Source organism: Stegostoma tigrinum, chromosome 23, assembly GCF_030684315.1.
Source record: "Stegostoma tigrinum isolate sSteTig4 chromosome 23, sSteTig4.hap1, whole genome shotgun sequence".
Lineage (NCBI taxonomy): Eukaryota > Metazoa > Chordata > Chondrichthyes > Orectolobiformes > Stegostomatidae > Stegostoma > Stegostoma tigrinum.
In genome coordinates, this window is record NC_081376.1 from 5,646,996 (window position 1) to 5,666,609 (window position 19,614).

A 19,614-nucleotide genomic window follows, 5' to 3' on the forward strand; every position below is an offset into this window, starting at 1 on the left:
TGAAACTGGTGAAGTCCACATTGATACCATATGGCTGCAGGGTTCCCAGGCGGAATATGAGTTGCTGTTCCTGCAACCTTCGGGTGGCATCATTGTGGCAGTGCAGGAGGCCCATGATGGACATGTCATCAAGAGAATGGGAGGGGGAGTGGAAATGGTTTGCGACTGGGAGGTGCAGTTGTTTTTTGCGAACTGAGCGGAGGTGTTCTGCAAAGCGGTCCCCAAGCCTCCGCTTGGTTTCCCCAATGTAGAGGAAGCCGCACCGGGTACAGTGGATGCAGTATACCACATTGGCAGATGTGCAGGTGAACCTCTGCTTGATGTGGAATGTCATCTTGGGGCCTGGGATGGGGGTGAGGGAGGAGGTGTGGGGACAAGTGTAGCATTTCCTGCGGTTGCAGGGGAAGGTGCCGGGTGTGGTGGGGTTGGAGGACAGTGTGGAGCGAACAAGGGAGTCACGGAGAGAGTGGTCTCTCCGGAAAGCAGACAGGGGAGGGGATGGAAAAATGTCTTGGGTGGTGGGATCGGATTGTAAATGGCGGAAGTGTCGGAGGATAATGCGTTGTATCCGGAGGTTGGTAGGGTGGTGTGTGAGAACGAGGGGGATCCTCTTGGGGCGGTTGTGGCGGGGGCGGGGTGTGAGGGATGTGTCGCGGGAAATGCGGGAGACGCGGTCAAGGGCATTCTCGATCACCGTGGGGGGAAAGTTGCGGTCCTTCAAGAACTTGGACATCTGGGATGTGCGGGAGTGGAATGTCTTGTCGTGGGAGCAGATGCGGCGGAGGCGGAGGAATTGGGAATAGGGGATGGAATTTTTGCAGGAGGTTGGGTGGGAGGAGGTGTATTCTAGGTAGCTGTGGGAGTCGGTGGGCTTGAAATGGACATCAGTTACAAGCTGGTTGCCTGAGATGGAGACTGAGAGGCCCAGGAAGGTGAGGGATGTGCTGGAGATGGCCCAGGTGAACTGAAGGTTGGGGTGGAAGGTGTTGGTGAAGTGGATGAACTGTTCGAGCTCCTCTGGGGAGCAAGAGGCGGCGCCGATACAGTCATCAATGTACCGGAGGAAGAGGTGGGGTTTGGGGCCTGTGTAGGTGCGGAAGAGGGACTGTTCCACGTAACCTACAAAGAGGCAGGCATAGCTGGGGCCCATGCGGGTGCCCATGGCCACCCCCTTAGTCTGTAGGAAGTGGGAGGAGTCAAAAGAGAAGTTGTTGAGTGTGAGGACGAGTTCAGCTAGGCGGATGAGAGTGTCGGTGGACTGGGACTGGTCGGGCCTGCGGGACAGGAAGAAGCGGAGGGCCTTGAGGCCATCTCCATGCGGAATGCAGGTGTACAGGGACTGGACGTCCATGGTGAATATGAGGTGTTGGGGCCAGGGAATTGGAAGTCCTGGAGGAGGTGGAGGGCGTGGGTGGTGTCACGGACGTAGGTGGGGAGTTCCTGGACCAAAGGGGAGAAAATGGAGTCCAGATAGGTGGAGATGAGTTCGGTGGGGCAGGAGCAGGCTGAGACGATGGGTCGACCAGGGCAGGCAGGTTTGTGGATTTTGGGAAGGAGATAGAAACGGGCCGTGCGGGGTTGGGGAACAATGAGGTTGGAGGCTGTGGGTGGGAGGTCCCCTGAGGTGATGAGGTCGTGAATGGTGTTGGAGATGATGGTTTGGTGCTCGGGTGTGGGGTCATGATCGAGGAGGCGGTAGGAGGTGGTGTCGGAGAGTTGGCGTCTGGCCTCGGCGATGTAGAGGTCAGTGCGCCATACTACCACTGCGCCACCCTTGTCTGCGGGTTTGATGGTGAGGTTGGGGTTGGAGCGGAGGGCTGCCCGTTCTGCGGGGGAGAGGTTGGAGTGGGTGAGAGGGGTGGAGAGGTTGAGGCGGTTGATGTCTCGACGGCAGTTGGAGATGAAGAGGTCGAGGGAGGGTAGGAGGCCTGGGGGTGGTGTCCAGGAGGAGGACTTGTGTTGGAAGCGGGTGAAGGGGTCAGTGGAAGGAGGGTTATTTAAATGGTTGTTTTGGTTTCTGGCTAGTGCTAACTGCCAGGATGTTGATAGTGGAAGATGAAAAGATGGTAATGCCATTTGAATGTCAAGAGGCAATAGTTTGATTCATTCGTGTTTGTAGTAGTTGTAGCTTAGCATATGTGTGGTTATGTTAGTATGTGAGGTGTCATGAATCATGAGTCATGAGCGCTGAACATTGTGCAATCATCCGTGAATATCATCACTACTGACCTTGTGATGGAAGGAAGTTCACTACATTAAAGCTGCTGCGTGAATACACGTTGTGGCTCTGCATGTTCTTGTTTGAAGGTTTTTATGGATGGAACTGTGTCCTCTGTGCTTGCATGTGAAGGTGTTGTGCAGTGAAATAGCAGTCGCTCTTAACAGCCCTGGAGTTACCAGAAACCGAAGTCAACAGCCATTTAAAAACTGTGTCCACAAGAGGCTAATTTGGGAATGACCCCCAAAACTGTCTTCTATCAACAAGACACAACATGATGGAATGCTTTCCCTTTGCCTGGTTGAATACAGCTCCAACACCATACAAGCAGCTTCGCACAAACCAGGACAAAGCTGTCTATTTGGTTCCCACCCTATTCACCCCTATAAACATTCACTCCCCCCCCCCCCCCCCCCCCCCCACTGGCAGCAATTTGTCCTACTTACTAGATACCCTGCAACAACTCACTGAGGTTCCTTTGGCAGTGTCTTTTCAAACCTATGACCTCTATTGCCTGGAAGGATAAGGGCAGCAAATGCATGGGAACACCATCACCACCATCTGCAGGCTTCCATCCAAACTGGGTTGGATGTTGTTGGGTCAAAATCCTGGAACTTTCTCTTAGACCCAGCACCTCGAGAAAAATCGCCGTCATCTCCTCAAGGACTTCAAAGCTAGCTTAGCCAACAATCTTTACTTTAAGTGAAAAAGGTAAAAATAGTGCCAAATGGACAGCCATTTGGAAGATGGAGAGAGGAAGTGGAATTGTGTCGTAAATGGTATAAGATAATTTCAGAATGCGTAGGTTAGTGGGATTAATGATGAGAACAAGGGTAATTTTGTCATGGGCTGCGGTTGTGATGTGAAGGATTGAGAGCAGTGGCTCATGAGAAATTTATCCCACTAGGCAAATCCTTCACAAAGGTCAAGTTGGCGAAGCTTTGGCTTTGGAGGTGATATTATAAGATGGTGAAACTAGAAAGGAATTGATTTTCTTGGATAAGTGGGATAGAAAGCAAAGCAGTTAATATTATCAATGGTCTTGTAATACACGTCGTTTACAGTAGGTTCTGCTTAACATTTCCAATGGTGTGTTGACAGAAGCTAAACTAAATTAGCAATGGAAGATAGCTAGATGATGCCTTAATTTGGTTTTGTAGAGAGAGAGAGAGAGAGAGAGAGAGAGAGAGATTAAAAGCTTTTGGGCAGAGATGTCGGGGAGGGCAGTAAATGTGAGGAACAATTGTTTTGGTAATCTCCTGGAATTTGCTGCCTACAGGGCTAGTGGAAGGGGAGATGATCAATGATTTCGAATGGACATTGGATGAGCTCTTAAGGAAAATAAAATACAGGGCTCCGGAAATAGAAGAGGGGATGGGACTGATTGCTCTAAAGTGAGCTAGCTTGGACCAAAAGGCCACCTCTTGTGTCAGCATTAATCTATGGCTCTACAACATTTTGCATTTTGGTGACTCCATCGGAAATCTATTGACAGGTCACTGGATACTTCACTCCAGCAAATCAGTACATACCTAATACCATTCTGTCAGTTGGCTTTCTATTTGTCTTCTGTAGGTTGACCGAGTCAGCTATCTGCTACAAGAAATATATGGCATTGAAAATAAGAATAACCAAGAAACAAAGGTACCTACAGTATTTTATAATGTCTTCAATTGGACTTCAAATCCAGTAACACTTTTTGCAAATTTTATTGCAGTTGGTCTCATTTGAGGTATAAAATATAAATTTTAGCATGTGGCATTTTTTCAGCATTTCAAATTGCAAATTCAATTACCGATAACCTACATTGCATTCTACACGACGAGACCAGTAGAATGATAGCTTAAAAACCCTGAAGTATGTTAGTGTCGATTATTAAATTGGATCTAATAGCAAATTAACTGATTATTTTAACAATTATTTAAACATTTGTTTCTCCTATCCATGTCCTGGCAGAGCACGTAGCGCTAGTTGTAAAATCAAAAGATATGAGGCAGAACTTCCTTCTAACTCACCGCCCCAAATGAGCAGCTGAAACGTACAATATAGTGATAGGCTCGGATTGAAATTCTTCTGTCTTCCCAACTTGAAACCTGCTCCCACTCCACATTAAATCTGGGGTAGGAACAGTTGAGATCAGGCTTCCTGTCCGAAGGTCAGTTGAGATCTTTAAGTACCTAAATAAGGACCCTACCCTATCACTACTGGTATTCTATTTATTTTAAGTCAACTACTGATATTCTGTCATCAACAGACAGGGATCATGTCTTTTGGAGAATCCACCAGGTAAGCTGTTGGGAATGCCTGTAGCCTTGGTGGTAGGGTTCGCTTTGTTTGATGTAATCAATGACCTGCCTGTGTCAGGGCTGCTCTTTCTCTCCCACTTCTCCTGGCCCTCATGTATTCGCTATCCTCCTGCCTCCCTCAATGCACACTCCCTCGAGCAAGCTGCTTGAGCTTCTTCAGGTTTTGGGGCAGTTAGCCTGTAGCTCTCAGAGGTGGGGAAGTTCCTCTGCAAGATCAAGGAATCCCAAAAGTGACTAAGCAGTGCCTGATTTATTTTGATGATGATGGGGCAGTGGGCACACCAAAGTTGTCACCAGCTATCCAGCCAGTGGGCAGGCTCATTGCCACGAGCAGTAGGTCCAGCTTCTGGTCTCTGCCAACAGAATGTAATCCGCAAAAGGCAAGGCAGTGGAAAATAGTGCAGGCTGGAAAATAGTTGTTCTGTGTAACATTTGCAGCTGATAAGCAGTGTGAAAACAATTACTTATTGTTTTAATTTGTAAAATCCCTTTCTTTGCAGCCATCTGATGATGAGAACAGTGACAACAGCAATGAGTGTGTTGTATGTTTGTCTGACCTACGTGATACCTTAATCTTACCCTGTAGACATCTGTGCTTGTGCAGCACCTGTGCAGACACACTCCGGTACCAGGCTAATAACTGTCCAATCTGCAGACTGCGTAAGTATTGCAAAATGCTAGCAATCACAAAGCAAACATTTTGAAGATTAATGCTTATTTGTATGAGTTTTATACTGAATTATGACATCTCACTCCATTCCCACGCTGTTACATCTGGTGTCACGACCACTGTAAACCCTCACGTATCCTCAGTCCCTCATTTCTGAACTCTGTGCAGTAGTTTCACATGATCATCTGAAAATTCAGTATTGGCTATCGTTGTTAACATGTGAGAACAGACTTCTAGTCCAATTAAGACCAATGGCTTCCACCTCCTCAACATTGCCCAATTCAACCCCTGCTTTGGCTCATCTGCTATTGAAAAATCCCTTTCACGTTTTTGTCATCTGTGGGCTTAGCTATTCTACTGTGCTCTCGGTCATTACCCTAGGTAGTTTCCTCTATGATGTTGGGATTATCCAAAACTTTGTCCATGTCATTGCTCGGGCCAAGTCACATTCATTGATCAATCCTGAATTCACTGACCTGTGTTATGTCCTGGTTAAATATTGATCTTAAAACGCTGATTGGTATTTTAAAATCCTTTGGCCTTGCCCCTTCCATCTCTTTGATATTCTTCAGCCGTACAGTTCTCTGAGAGATGTGTTTAATTCTAGCATCTTAAACAGCCACAATTTTCAGCACCACACTTACTGGCTGTACCTAGGCTTTAGTTCTGAAATTCCCTCCCTGTACTTCTGTTCCTCAGCTTCACTTTCCTCATTAAGACATTCTTTAAAGATTACATTGTTGATCAAGGATGTTGATTAATTACCCTAATGTTGCCGTATTTAGCTCAGTGCCAAATTTTGCTTTGTTGTTTCTGTGTAGAGATATGGGATGATTAATCACATTAAAAGTGCCATATAAATATGTTATAAAATGTTTAAATTGACACTCTGCATTTCAGCATCTGGACCAGATGGTTAGCTAGCCCTGTAGTACTGTCTAATGCTTCATTGACTAAATAGCAGCTCCTAACTTGGCAAAGCGGGCAATTTTCCAGGAATTAAGGCAGTCAGCATTCAACAGTTACTTGACTACTGCGAAGGGGTTGATGCTGCATCGTTGTGTAGCACAGTATTATCTGTATCCAGCATCCCCACACTCTTGTTTTCCAGTCGGGGTTCCTTGGATTGCAAGCAGATTTAAAAATCTCATCAGTCTTTGAACTTCTTTGTTAGTGGCTGCTGAAGTCCCCTTACACAGTTTCCCTGACAGAGAACAGGCATTGAACCTACACTGTTCCTAATCAGGTCAAGGCAAAGTGATGTGAATGCTGGAAATCTGAAACCCAGAGTGCTGAAGAAATTCAGCATGTTTGGCAGCATCTTTGGAGAAAGGAGCAGAGTTAATACTTCAGTAATGATGAAGCGTAATACCATGTCCAAAATGTTAACTCTTAATCTCTCTCCACAGATGCTGCAAGACTTGCTGAGTTTCTCCAGCATTCTGTGTTATCTTCCTATCAGGTGTGGTTAGTATCTTGCCTAGCAGTACATTTAACACCAATTATTTTCTATCTTTTGAATTTATAGTCTTTAAAATTGCTTGCTGATAGTATTTATCTGTTTTAAATGTACAGAAATCACCAAATGAACTGGATGTTGGGAATATCTGTGAACCGGTCTCCTTGATTGGGATTAGGATTGGGAATGGGATATTCATGAAAAGTTTTTTCCTTCCTAGCATTTCGAGCATTGTTGCAGATCCGAGCTGTGAGGAAAAAACCTGGAGCCTTGTCACCAGTTTCATTTAGTCCTGTCTTAGCACAGACTATGGACCATGATGATCATTCTGTAAGTCAGCCAGGTTGTTTACTTACTCCTCTTCATTGCTACGTTAAAATTAGAAGAATTGTTTAAAAACCGCTGTATGCCTGGTGTTGAGGAATGTTTTGAAATCCGTTTTTACTGATTTTAGCTTATCAGTACTTTTAAAGCTAGTATGTGAATATTTTATACTTGTGATACTTATCGAAATATCACTATGTTGGTACACGCAGACTTGTGCAATCAACCAAGCAAATTTAGTTGATAAAATCAACTTTAGTTTTCCTTGCATTGCTTCTTGGTAATTACTATTACTGTTCAAATGGTAGTAACAAGCCATCAGCAAAGTTAAATGTCAGTGATCAGTTAGTGTTGCTTTCAATGTGTTTTTCATTTCAAATATATCCAGAAGTTTTGATAGCCCTAATGATGAAATGCAATGAACTAAATTCTGCCTAAAACCAGTGTGACATTGAAGTAATATCATTATAATAACGTCATTATTTTAATACATAAACTAAAACCAAACAAGATCAGTTTGTACAAGGAGAATAGAATTCCTACAGATCTTCAATCAGCTTGAGGGTCAATAGACTTGATTGTATCCACCTCTTCAATTGATTATAATTTTCTTTTCTTCCAAGAAGAGTACAGTGTGACCACATTTAATAATGTTTATGTTTTAAAATTAATTTCTAATTTTCATATCCTGTATGTTTTTGACCCATAGTATCTCAATTTATGGTATCTACTGCTGGAAGAACCTTTAGCTACCTGTCCTTTCTCTGAATATTACCAGTATTTGTCTTTGGTGCCTTTAGAAATCAACTTCATATCCCTGCTTCTTATCTTTCCAAAATTATCATTTTTCCTCCTTTAGTAAAGTTAGGCCTTGCATGCTGAGAAACGTCTAGTTAACGTAATCTGAGTCATCTTTGTGCATTATGAAATCAAATTAAACACTTTAATAAATCTTCTATTGATTTAACTGGTGGGTACCAACTTTGATGCTTCATCAGTAAAATTACTTGTATTAGGTATCTACATTGCTCCCTGAAGGTGTAGGAACGAAAGGGTAAAGTAAAGTTTTTAGGCCATTCATTTCTCAACTTGTGCACGTAAAACTTTTTGACTCGTTGCCTGACAGGCAAGTACAGTGAAGAAAGTTAGATTATGTCTTCTTTCGCTTCAAATGTGTTTATTTTCCTCTGCTTCCTAACTTTTTACTTCCAAAGTTTTTGAAGACTTTCGAAAATTCCTCGTTAACTTGGTTCCTCTCTCTTTTTTCAGACATCTGAACATATTCCTCCTGGATTTGAGCCGGTTTCCTTACTGGAAGCTTTAAATGGACTTCGTTCAATTTCTCCATCTATTCCTTCTGCTCCCCTTTATGAAGAAATCAATTATTCTGGGATTGGGGATGGTTTGTGTACATCAGGCAGGCAGCTGTCGGCAGTGGACAAGATAATAGATAATTGTCCGCAAAAGCCCAAACTGAGTAAATCTTCAGAAAGGTAAGTGTCTATCAATAATCTCACCAATTTCGTCTAGTTTACCATTTACCAAATTCTAAATCTGACAGTTTTAAATAAGTTTTACTGATTTGTGTAACTTGCATTATAAACTTTGTGATGCTTATTTTCAGTTTGATGCAATGTTCATAGACACTATCACTGATATTAATATTTTGTTTTGCTAAAATTATTTAAAAATTGTCAGGTTTTTTAAAGTTATAAATGAAAATTGGCATTAAAATTGCTTAAAATCATTGTCGATTTTATAAATAAAAACACTTTGCCTGATATTTTGAATTCATGGCTGCACTCCTGATAATAGTAACTGCAATCATTGACAGGATTGCATCCAATTTAATTACAATGTTGTCAGTCGGCACAATAAATAAAATTGGACCAGGAAGAAGAGAAGTACTGGGACAGAAGGTGACTTGGGGGAGTCAGGGGAAGAATGAATTTTGTACTATTCCTCGCAGAATAGGATTATGTCCCAATGCCTAGCTAGATATCTAGCTTACAGAATCCAATGATAATAAACTATCTATGTTAAATTGCAAACTAGGATCAATTCTGACAAAGGCTCACTGAAATTCGCATCATCAACTCTGTTTTCCTCTTGTTGCGTTCTCCGGCATTTGCTGGTTTTATTTCAGACTAGGATCAAGATGCTTCAGTCTTGTTGTCATTTTTTTTGACTGTTCCAATTTGCATACAAGGGAAAAAAATCCAAGTAATAATCAACGTTATATACCGAAAATGTTTGTGCAAATGCCTCTGCACTACTGATAGTGACCTTGTAGAATACCACAACCAGGTCAGCTGTGATCTCCTAGAATGTTGGAGCAGGCCTAAATAACCAAATGGTTTATTCTTGCTCCTGATTTTTATGTTCCTGTGTCTAATTTCAATCTGGTTTATATTTGATAATGAGGGTATCTAATTATGAAATCGTATTAATTTAAAATGCAGTAGTCTGCGCTCTCCATCCTCTCCAATACAAGAGGAAGATGAAGAAAAGCTTTCAGAAGATTCCGATGTTCTGCTGCAGAAGAATGGACCACAACATCCCAATGTGTCAAGTTCACAAGAAGTAAGAGAGAGTCATTGAGACTACTGTGAATGACCTTTTTCAGGGAAAAAAAAACAGCTTAGAGGAGTTATTCAGTCAGGAAATTTTTTAAAATATAAATCCCGTATGAGTAAAAAAACAATCATGGTTTCACAACCAAGATTGCATATGTATGTATGTACGTATGTATTAATGTGTCAGTGCTGTAAGACTGAAATAGAGATTGCAATCAGGTCACATGTTTGAGGTTGGAAGAACACAGCAGGCCAGGCAACAACAGAGGAGCAGGAAAGTTGACATTTTGGGTCGGAACCCTTCTTCAGAAAATGTACCCAGGCATACTTGAACATGATTTGATTGTTAAGCAATGCAAAAAGCATGAGCATGAGCCTCAAAAGAGAAGATCATCCTTTAAAAGGCTGGATGTAATCTCTAACTTCGGTATGGTCACCACAGGTTTCTGAATTTTGAAACTGGAGTAATTTGGTAGCACAAGTGGGTGAAACTTCAGATTTTATGTCAGAGGAAAATCTGAAATCCAGTCGCTTTGAACTTAATCAAGTAAAATAAATACAAGAAGAGAGTGTTGAGATATGGGGGACATTTTCAGTATGGAAGCCTGTTATGACTGATGTCATGGGGATCAGTGATGGGGCCATAGTTTTTACAATATACATTACAATATACATTAATGGTTTTGTTGAGGAAAGTGAATCTAGTGTAGCCAAGTTATTGGACGACCCAGGCACAGGTGGGAAGGCATGTATTGGGGATGACGTAGAATCAGTTGAGAGATGTTAAGAGGTTAAGTGAGTTTGGAGAAATGAGGTTGTGCACTTAGGCAGGAAAAATACAGGAGCAGGCTATGATATATATAGAGAAAGACTGCAGAAAGCTACAGAACAGCAGGATTTGAGAGCCCTCATCGGTGAATCATAAAAACCTAGCATTTAGATTCAGGGAGGCCTTCATTTCAAAGAGAATGGAGTATAAAAATAGGAAGGTTTCGCTAAAACCGTATAAGGCACTTGTCAGGCCGCAAGTTTGGGCTGCTTATCTAGGGAAATATATATTGTATCTGTCTGTGACCAGAGGAAATAATCTCAGAATAAGGAGGCCACACAATTATGACATTCTGTGTTGTGAATCTCATAGTCATGGTCATAGAATCCCTACAGTGTGGAAACAGGCCTTTAGGCCTAACAGGTCCACACTGACCCTCAGACATCTCACCCAGACACATCCGCCTATAATACACCTAATCTACACATCCCTGAACACTATGGGCAATTTAGCATGGCCAATCCACCTAGCCTGCACATCTTTGGATTGTGGGAGGTAACCGGAGCAAACCCATGCAGACACAGGGAGAATGTGCAAACTCCACACAGACAGTTACCTGAGGGTTGAATCAAACCCAGGCCTTTGGTGCTGTGAAGCAGCAGTGCTAACTACTGAGGCACTGTGCTGCCCTTCTGAAGAAAGAAAAGGCCAGAGACATCTATGGGATTCTTTACTGCAGAGTGTTGTTCAGGCTTGGTTATTATGTATGTTCAAGTTTGAAATAGACAGATTTTGAATCAGTAAGGGAAACGAGGGTTATGGGGAAAAGGCAGCAAAGTGGAGTTGATGATTATCAGATCGTCGATGATGTCTTTACTGGTGGAACAGGCTTAATGGCCTACTTCTGCTCTAATATCTTATGCTTTTAAGCTTCTGTTTTAAAGTCAGAATATATTTCCCACAGGAGGTAAACAAGATTCTGTAACGTGCTACTCTATTGTCATGGGATTGGAAAGTTATGGAAATATGGTATTAAGTGAATTCAGTTGAAATGTTGACTTACTGTTTGACAACCAATGTAGGTTTCTGTTTTTCAGAGTACTGCAATTGCAGAAACCCCAGAAATTGAAGCACGTGATCAAGGTGAGTTATTTAATGTTAGAATGATATAACAACAGCCACAACATGCATTTAAACAGTTCCTTTTTGCATAATAAGATATCCTTTAGGATTCAAAGGGAAACAATTTGCAAACTTGTCCACTTCAAGTAATTTTGTAATTCTTTTTCAAACTTTATTATTGCAGTTTCCTTTTCAGACAGAGTGCTTCATGCCATCATAACTCAACATTAAAAAGAAATTTCAAGTTGCCCATTTTGTTAATAATTAATTCTTTAGAAATTGAGTAAGGCCAGGGAGTCTTGAAATGCCACCCCAGAGGGCTGGGGCTTCGTTACTTCTCTCCTTAATGGTGTCACAATAGGGGAGAAAAAGTTTGGGAAGCACTTTTTAGGGTGTTCCCTAACTGTTTATTTTCTTCCAGTCGATAGAACGTTCTCTGAGGAAATAGTACAAGATAGCAACAATGAGCACAATAGACATACTGAGGAAGATGGGGGTACTCGTCTAGAGATGACCCTGCCAGGTACTTGCCCTTTGTTTTACTTTCTATAAATTTCTTTCTTCTATATGTCTTTGCAATTTAATATATTTCTTATTAATGTGGTGGGATTGAATGAATAGTACACCAACATGCCTCTTTATCAAACTTGAAGTATATTCAGAGCTTCAGCGAATGCACCTTTTGGTTATTTATTTGGTGAGTAGCAATGTTTTAACAGATTTCTTACATATAACAATTGTTGGATTTCATTCATGAGAGATGATGGAAAAGCTCCATGAAAATGCAAGTGTCAATCCTTTTCTTTCTCTCTGTCTCTTTCTCTCTTCCTCTCATTTCTTCCTTTCTCTCTGTCTCTTCCTAATCCCACAATCTCCTGACCTCAAATTGAAAGTTATCCAGTGCACCGTGCAGAGTTAGCTAGTCCCATTGTTGTTTCTTGAATTTTAGCAAGGGCACTGCAGTTGGTCACCATGTAATTGGCTTAAAAAGAGGAAAATTAACCAGGGCTCTGACTTCTGACCACTATCCAGAAAGTCATGTAGAGGTCTATGGTACCTCCTCTACCAGGTTTGAATTGTCTACTAATCACTCAGAGTTGAGGTATGGGGAGGTGGTTGATAAGTGGGACCAATGGAACTATATACCTGTAAAGCATCAGTACTATCCAGAAGATATAAATAGTTGGGAAATTATCAGGAAACTGTGACCTCGACTTGCTAACGTACCAGTGACCAGAGATCAAGAGTCATTAGTATGAAACAATTCAAAATTATTAACCTGCTGTAGTCATAATCTTTTTTAAAATGTGCTTTAACAATACCCAACAACTATATAGGTTAGAGATAATGGGAACTGCAGATGCTGGAGATTCCAAGATAATAAAATGTGAGGCTGGATGAACACAGCAGGCCAAGCAGCATCTCAGGAGCACAAAAGCTGACGTTTCGGGCCTGGACCCTTCATCAGATATATAGGTTAAGTGTTTGCATGCATGCTTGAATAATGTAAGCCTAAAAGACTATTGTAGAATGTTTTTTGCTACCTAAAATGCAATCTTTCAGCTTCCACAAATGCTGCTGTGCTGGGTGTCAGATAGTTTGTACATTGTCACAAGTCTTTGAAATGTTTTTGATTATTTCGTCCACATGTTATGACATGTGGGATTACAGACAGGTTGAGAAAATCGTAATTATATGGTTGTTCGACATGAGCTATCCCACCAGAAACAGAGCTGCAAGCAGCATCCAATAAAGGTTTTTCGAAGTGGCGTGGGTAAATGTTTGACAAAGAAAAATGTATAATGCTTTTAATAAAGTTTACCTAAGTGGAGCTAAGTAAAATAACTTGTTGAGAGTTGGCACTGGTATAATTGGCCTGTTTTGGTGCTGTAACCTTCTGATTCCACGCCCTTTACAGTTTCTGTCTCTTGAACTTGAACATGAACATGAATCCAGATGACTGGAAAAAGCCTTAAGGATTCAGCAACATCATTGATTTATGGGAGAAATTCCACATTTCAAGTGTCCTAAGAAAATTTCTAGCTTTTAATTAAAGTTGTGACCATTTTAATTTGTGCTCCTTTGTAAGTACTGGACTGCGCAATGAAACAATCTTTTAAATTTTTCTTCATACCTGAAATTTCTCAGTACAATAATAATTCTAATTCCTTGCATTTGATATCATAATTGCGTATTTTTCTATTGCTTTCAAAACCCTGCATAATGAAATGTTCAAACTTAATGCAAAAGTTAAATTGCAGGCCACCTAATTGATGCCTTCTGTATCATAAGATCCCATGACCTGTCTTTGAGTCACTTCTTTAATACAGTTTATCTGCATGATAACCACATATAAAAGATTAATTCATGTGCTCCTATAGCCCCTATCCACTTCATTTATGAAAATGATGGCATAGTACTTGATTAGTATCTCTGTCACTTTGTTTTCTTTACAAAATTGTTCTTAGGCCTAAATGCAGTGTCCTCATTATCCTGCTCATGTTAATTTGCTTAAAAATCTTTTTGCTCCCTTCACCCCATTGTCTAACCATTTTTTACCTCAAATTTTAAGCCATTCCTTCAATTTTTCACAACGTCTTTGCGTTTATTTTTCTAACCTTCATTGGATCTGTGATGTGAGCATGTTTTTGTTTCAGATTTGGCTCAGTTTTCATTCATTTCCAATCACAAAGCACCAAGGCTTTCTTCCTAATATGCACAGAATTTTTATGCTTTTCTATTTCCTCTATCTAAGTTGACTTATCTGAGGTTTTGTGTTGATATTTCTTTCTATTTAATCTGAGGAAGGCCCCACACATTTTATTTCACTTGAATGGAAAACTGTTGAGCATTTGATTGGAAGTAAATTGAAAATCTTAAATCACTTCCTGTCTATATCTACCTCATTGTTGCTAACTATCCATCACAAATACTTGTTTCACAGAACACAGCTAATCTACGTTTGTGTTTCTACTCCGTTCTGATCTCTTGGAATCCTTTCTCATACAACTTTACCAACATAAAATTATGGACCACTTTCCCTCATGCCAGGCTTCCTCTAAAACATTACTTCCTTTCAGTTACTTAATGTGGCGTTCCCACCATTTTGGTTAAAAGAGAAACCTTGTCTTGAATTTCCTGTTGTATTTCTTGACTGTTGTATACTGATGGCCTCTAGTTTTGTTCTCCCCCTCACTCTTTTCAAAATGTTTCATAAGTTCATATATTTGACCACCCCTTAGGTCTTCCTTTCAATCTGTTCACATTTTCCCCCGTAGGTGTAATCGTGCATTTTTGGTGCCATTTTTGTAAATCTAATAGAGTCCCTTCAGTTCCTCTACATTCTTAAATATGGTGATCAGAACTGTCCACACTACTCCCAAGTCTGACCTAACCAAGCGTTGATACAGATTAACCACTTCTCTCTCCTGATATGAACCCTAGTGCATGCTCTGCTTCAATTTATGGATGTACTAACCTGTGCCTCAACATTTAGTGATTTTTATTTTCGTACTCCCAAATTCCCTTATTTCTCTGTCCTCTTTAGATACCTATTTTCATTGACTGTGTGGTGTCCTTAATTGTCTTGCCATGTGAAAAATGTTATAAGTGTGTTGAAGTTCATTTGTCACTTACGTCCCTATTTGGCAAGGTTATTCAGCTGTAGTACTTCTTGGAATTGACTACATCTGTATTCTCCTGCCTCGACCTGAAAAGACATTAGTGTTATCCACAAACTTAAAAGTGGTGTTTTTGATTCCAGAGCCTGAAGTGTTAATGTAAGCTATGAACAACAGTGTCCCCTGTAGTACTTCCTTCTATCTGCCTTTCTAAATAACAATCCTTTAGAATTGTCCTCTGCCTTGCAGCCAGTTTGCTATCCATTTTGTCAGAGACCTGACTCCTCATGTTCTGATCTGATATATTAGTTTATACAACACCATATTGAAGACCAATAGGAAATCTAGATGCTGTGATTGTTATTTTAGAAGTTAAAAACCATTCGTGTAGTGAACCCTGTAAATAACTATTAATATCTTTCATCTTGGCTCTACAGGCTTAAATTTAAACTCGAGGAATTGATGAAATTAATGACTATTAAAGAATTTATTGATAAGAATTATAAAACCTTTCCTCCTTAATAAAGCTTTACTGTACCAATTTGAATAGTTCATTCCACCTAACTCTGTAGCCAATTGATTTTCATTTAAACACAGTTCTCAGTGAAGTGAGGATAGTGCACTAAGCGTAGCTACCTAGGTTCCATTACTTCCTTGGGCGACTGTCTGTGTGGAGTTAACTCATTCTCCATGTGTCTGCATGGGTTTCCTCCAGGTGCTCCGGTTTCCTCCCACAGTCCAAAGATTTACAGGTTAGGTAGATTGGCCATGTTAAAATTGCCCAGAGTGTTCAGGGCTATGTAAATTCGGTGGGTTTACAGGGGGATGGGTTTGGGTGGGATGCTCTGAGGTTTGGTGTGGACTCGTTGGGCTGTAGGGATTCTATGATGCCCATTTTACTGGATGATTTTTATTGTTTCTACAAATATAGGGTACAGCGCAAAATGTAGCACATCTGAAAATTGCCTATTAAAATTAAGTTTTCAAGATAGTACCAACAGAAAATAACTGGTAATGTGTATCATTCAGATCTCCTGATATTTGAATACAGGGTTGTGATCAGCAGGTTATTTGCTTAATTTGAATTGGCCTGTATTTTCATAATTAAATTTGAAAATATTGAGAACTGTTTCAAGTTTTAATGAAGCCAAATCCTCCAATGGTTTGTAATCCATAGTTGCCTAGAAACATTTAACGGCTTAACCAGGTGCATCCCACAAATTTTTTTAACAAGTTATTTCTGCATGTCATTAATAGGACTTCCCACATTCCATTTTTCTGTGTTGTTTGTTGACTTACCTTCATGACCTATCTAATGTATCCTTACCTTTCTATCCATAATTTTGCTGATTTGGGCAGCTCTGGGTCCTGATTCCTGCTCAATTGGTATAGAAGAGTGATTCTGGTATGTTAACACTCTTTACTGTTTTCTCTTTTGTATGAATTTGCGTGCAAGTCAGCTGTTGTGTTTTCGCTTGTATGCATAAAAATGATTTGAAAAATGATGATTCAGGCTGCCATACTTGCTCTTTTGAGGCAGTGGCCCCACAACCTCCCCTTTTCTTTCAACCATTTCAGCCCTGAAATCTCATCACTGACCAATTTCTCTCAATCTTCCTTCTGTTCTGTCTTAAGCTCAACTTTTCCACTGTATTGACCTCCTGTCACTTCAGGCACTCTTCAATTTCCCCCTCCTGATCATTCAGTTTCTCCTTCATTGTCACTCATCACAAACTCCAGTTTATTCAAAATGTAGTGGGTCTGCCAGTTTCACTTATCTATCCACCATTCCCATTCTCGGCCAATACTGTTCCTTTGTCTTCAATGCATTGTTGTTCTGAAATCTTTCCATGACTTTGCACCATTCTCCAGCTTCAAATAGATCCCTTCCCAGCCCGGGCCATCAGCATAGGCTAAAAGAGCCATCAATTATGTTGGTCCTACTTTCTAGAAATCCTTTCTTCACAATCCTTTCATCCTCTACCATTGTCTCTTTGGAGCGATAGCCTTGAACTAGTGGCTCTGCTTCCACTCCGCTCGCGAGTTCTCAAAGACATGTAATTGGCTAACAAACTTCCTTTTCCTCTCAAAAAGTTCTTTCCTTCTGTCAGGGCCTTTTTACAAAACAGCTGCCAGAGACCTTCAAGCCCACAGGTTTTCCATTACCAACATCATTTGTGTACACATCTGTGACATCACTTGAGTAACCTGCTGCAGAAACATGTCATCAAGCTTTTATCAATTTTAAGCTTGAATACCCTAGTGCATTCATCGCCAGTCTCCCAAAATTCACACTCCGTGTATTCCAACCAGTTCTTACCCAAGCTGTCTTTATATTACCTGCATTCCCTCAGGAGCCTTGACCCTACTCTGGAATTCCATTGTGTTTTTTTTTGAGCCCATTTTACTCTCCACCATCTGTTGTAGATGACTCTACCAAAGTTATCTCTTGCACTACAAATTGTCTATTTCTTCGTCCACGTTTTTCTTCCCCTGCTTCTGCCCAAAAGTAGCTTGGGACATTATCTACCCTAGTGGAAAATCCACATTCTGTGCCATCACTGACTTCAGTGAACTTCTAGCATTTCCTATGGTTTGATTTTTACCTGGTAATTTTAATGTAGTATGCCCTGAAAGTGCACCTGTATATCATACACATTTTGAATTGATCTGTTGCAGCTCTTAAAAGCCCATACTTTAAACCCCATATATGTTTTGCTATTCCAGATTGAACTTTCATTGAAACAAATCTCAGAAAAATTGGTGTCACCAGTAGTTTAAAAAGTATGATACTCATGTCTGCTGATATTTATGAAATGTAATTTTAGTGATATTGTTTTTTGACCTCGCATCCTGTTAGAAGTTGAGGAGAGAAAGTTAACATCCAGAAGATCAGAAATTATTGGTTTCCCTTTAAAGGCTATGACACAAACTTTTTTTCAGCAAAAAATAATCACTTCCTACTTGTTCACCAACCTTGTTGGGCTCCAAATGTTGCCAACAGTATCCAGTGTTGATCTGAACCATAGCAATCAGGAAAATGCCAGTTTTGGTCCCAGCTCTGCAGCTACTTACAGTATCAGCATAATAAATCCTGTTGGTTGCTTCAGTTTACTTTGTTATTTAGAGGCAAAACGACCCTATTGCACCTCCCATTCCTGTCAGAAGGATCGACTTGTGTAGATATTAAGCAAAAATGCAATGAGTTCATGTGATGCTCAGCATAGTTGATTAGTCTGTTGATATTCAATTCCTGGGTTGATGTTTGCAAAATGGCCAGTTGGGCTTGGAAAGGGAATGTTAGTGCTGCGTGTACAATGGTGAGTTGTCTATCAGTGCCTTTCCAGTTGTTGTTGAGCATAAGCTGATGACTGGTGATGTTCTGTGGAGAAGAACGTCTGATTCCAATGTAAACAGAAGAGAAGGGTACCTTGTAACCGTAGCAGTATCTGGGGCCATATTAATGCTGGGTGATTGTACCAGAGCACAAGTGGTGCATTGGATCCTATGCAGCTGCCTATCACAATGGATAGATTCCAGTGCAGGAGGCTGCGCTTTTAAACTAGGAGCTGAAAGGAGACGGTGACCTTGATATTGTAATGAAAATTGAGGTGTTTGTGTTCATTGACTGTTCTACGTGCCACTTGTTCAAATTCAAATGATTTATATGGGGCTGGATCTTTCTAAGTGATGGTTGTCGAAAGGCTGCTGTACTCAAAAGCTCCCCCAACCTAACCAGAGTGCATTTCTGCCAGAGTCTTCCAAACCCAGCTTTCACAGCAGTGGGGGGGTGGGGTGTGCTGGTGGTAATGATAATCTGGCAGATTAGTGGATAGTTGGGTCAGATTGAAGTGTTAGCCGAGAGACCGGTCATGGGAGGGAGTGTAGTCATGTTGGATCAAAGTGATGGTCACATCATAGGAAGCTGGTTCCAGGTTTGGAAGGGCAGTTGGGTTGGATCGTTACTTAAATCATTCTGAAGTCTGATACTTGCATGGTGATTGTTATAGTTGAAGCTTGACTTTGGTTGAGGCATGGTGTTGTTGAACCTGTGGGGAGCGATCAGTGACTGAGTAGTTGGCTTGGATTGGTAGGGTTGTTATGGTCAAGGGATCAGGTCAGAAAGGTGGAATAGTTGGGTCTAGTGTGAATTTGCAGAGGCCAAGCATGTGGTTGGTGAAGTTGGGATGTATGCTCCGGTAGAAGCAGGGTTTTTGAGGGCAGGATGGTTGATGGTGGTCAAATTGTGAAAGTTATCTGGTCTAGGATGTGAGGTCAGACCTGGTCAGGTGGAGGGTATCAGGTTGTTGGAGAATATGGCTTGCAGTTCAGGATTGGTTGGGAGCTGTCGTTGAGGGGATGTCATGGTGTCTGGTCAAGGCAATGGAGGAGGGGAAGATATAGTTGGAGTTGGGGTAGGGGGAGCGTGTACTCAGATTGCGTAGTTTTTATGCTGGGTCGGCTAATTAGATTTTGCCTGGTAGGGATTTGGGGATGCAGGGTGTTGGAGCTGAGGTCAGAGTCAGGAGTGGTTGCTGTCCAGTAGCCTA

General features: G+C 41.2%; 1 protein-coding gene across 5 annotated transcripts in view; it reads left to right on the forward strand.

Annotated features, from left to right (window-relative positions):
• LOC125462244 (E3 ubiquitin-protein ligase MGRN1-like) overlaps positions 1-19,614 on the forward strand; it is a 149,119-nt gene that overhangs the window by 121,842 nt on the left and 7,663 nt on the right. For 3 of the 5 annotated variants that reach the window (XM_048552043.2, XM_048552044.2, XM_048552046.2), the window contains exons 9-15: positions 3,794-3,862; positions 5,025-5,184; positions 6,874-6,983; positions 8,247-8,470; positions 9,440-9,560; positions 11,405-11,465; positions 11,866-11,967. In XM_048552043.2, coding sequence (XP_048408000.1) covers positions 3,794-3,862; positions 5,025-5,184; positions 6,874-6,983; positions 8,247-8,470; positions 9,440-9,560; positions 11,405-11,465; positions 11,866-11,967 — 847 coding nt within the window. Of the gene's footprint in view, positions 1-3,793; positions 3,863-5,024; positions 5,185-6,873; positions 6,984-8,246; positions 8,471-9,439; positions 9,561-11,404; positions 11,466-11,865; positions 11,968-16,423; positions 16,470-19,614 lie in introns of all 5 variants that reach the window. The other 2 variants (XM_048552047.2, XM_048552045.2) reach the window with 2 other exon arrangements.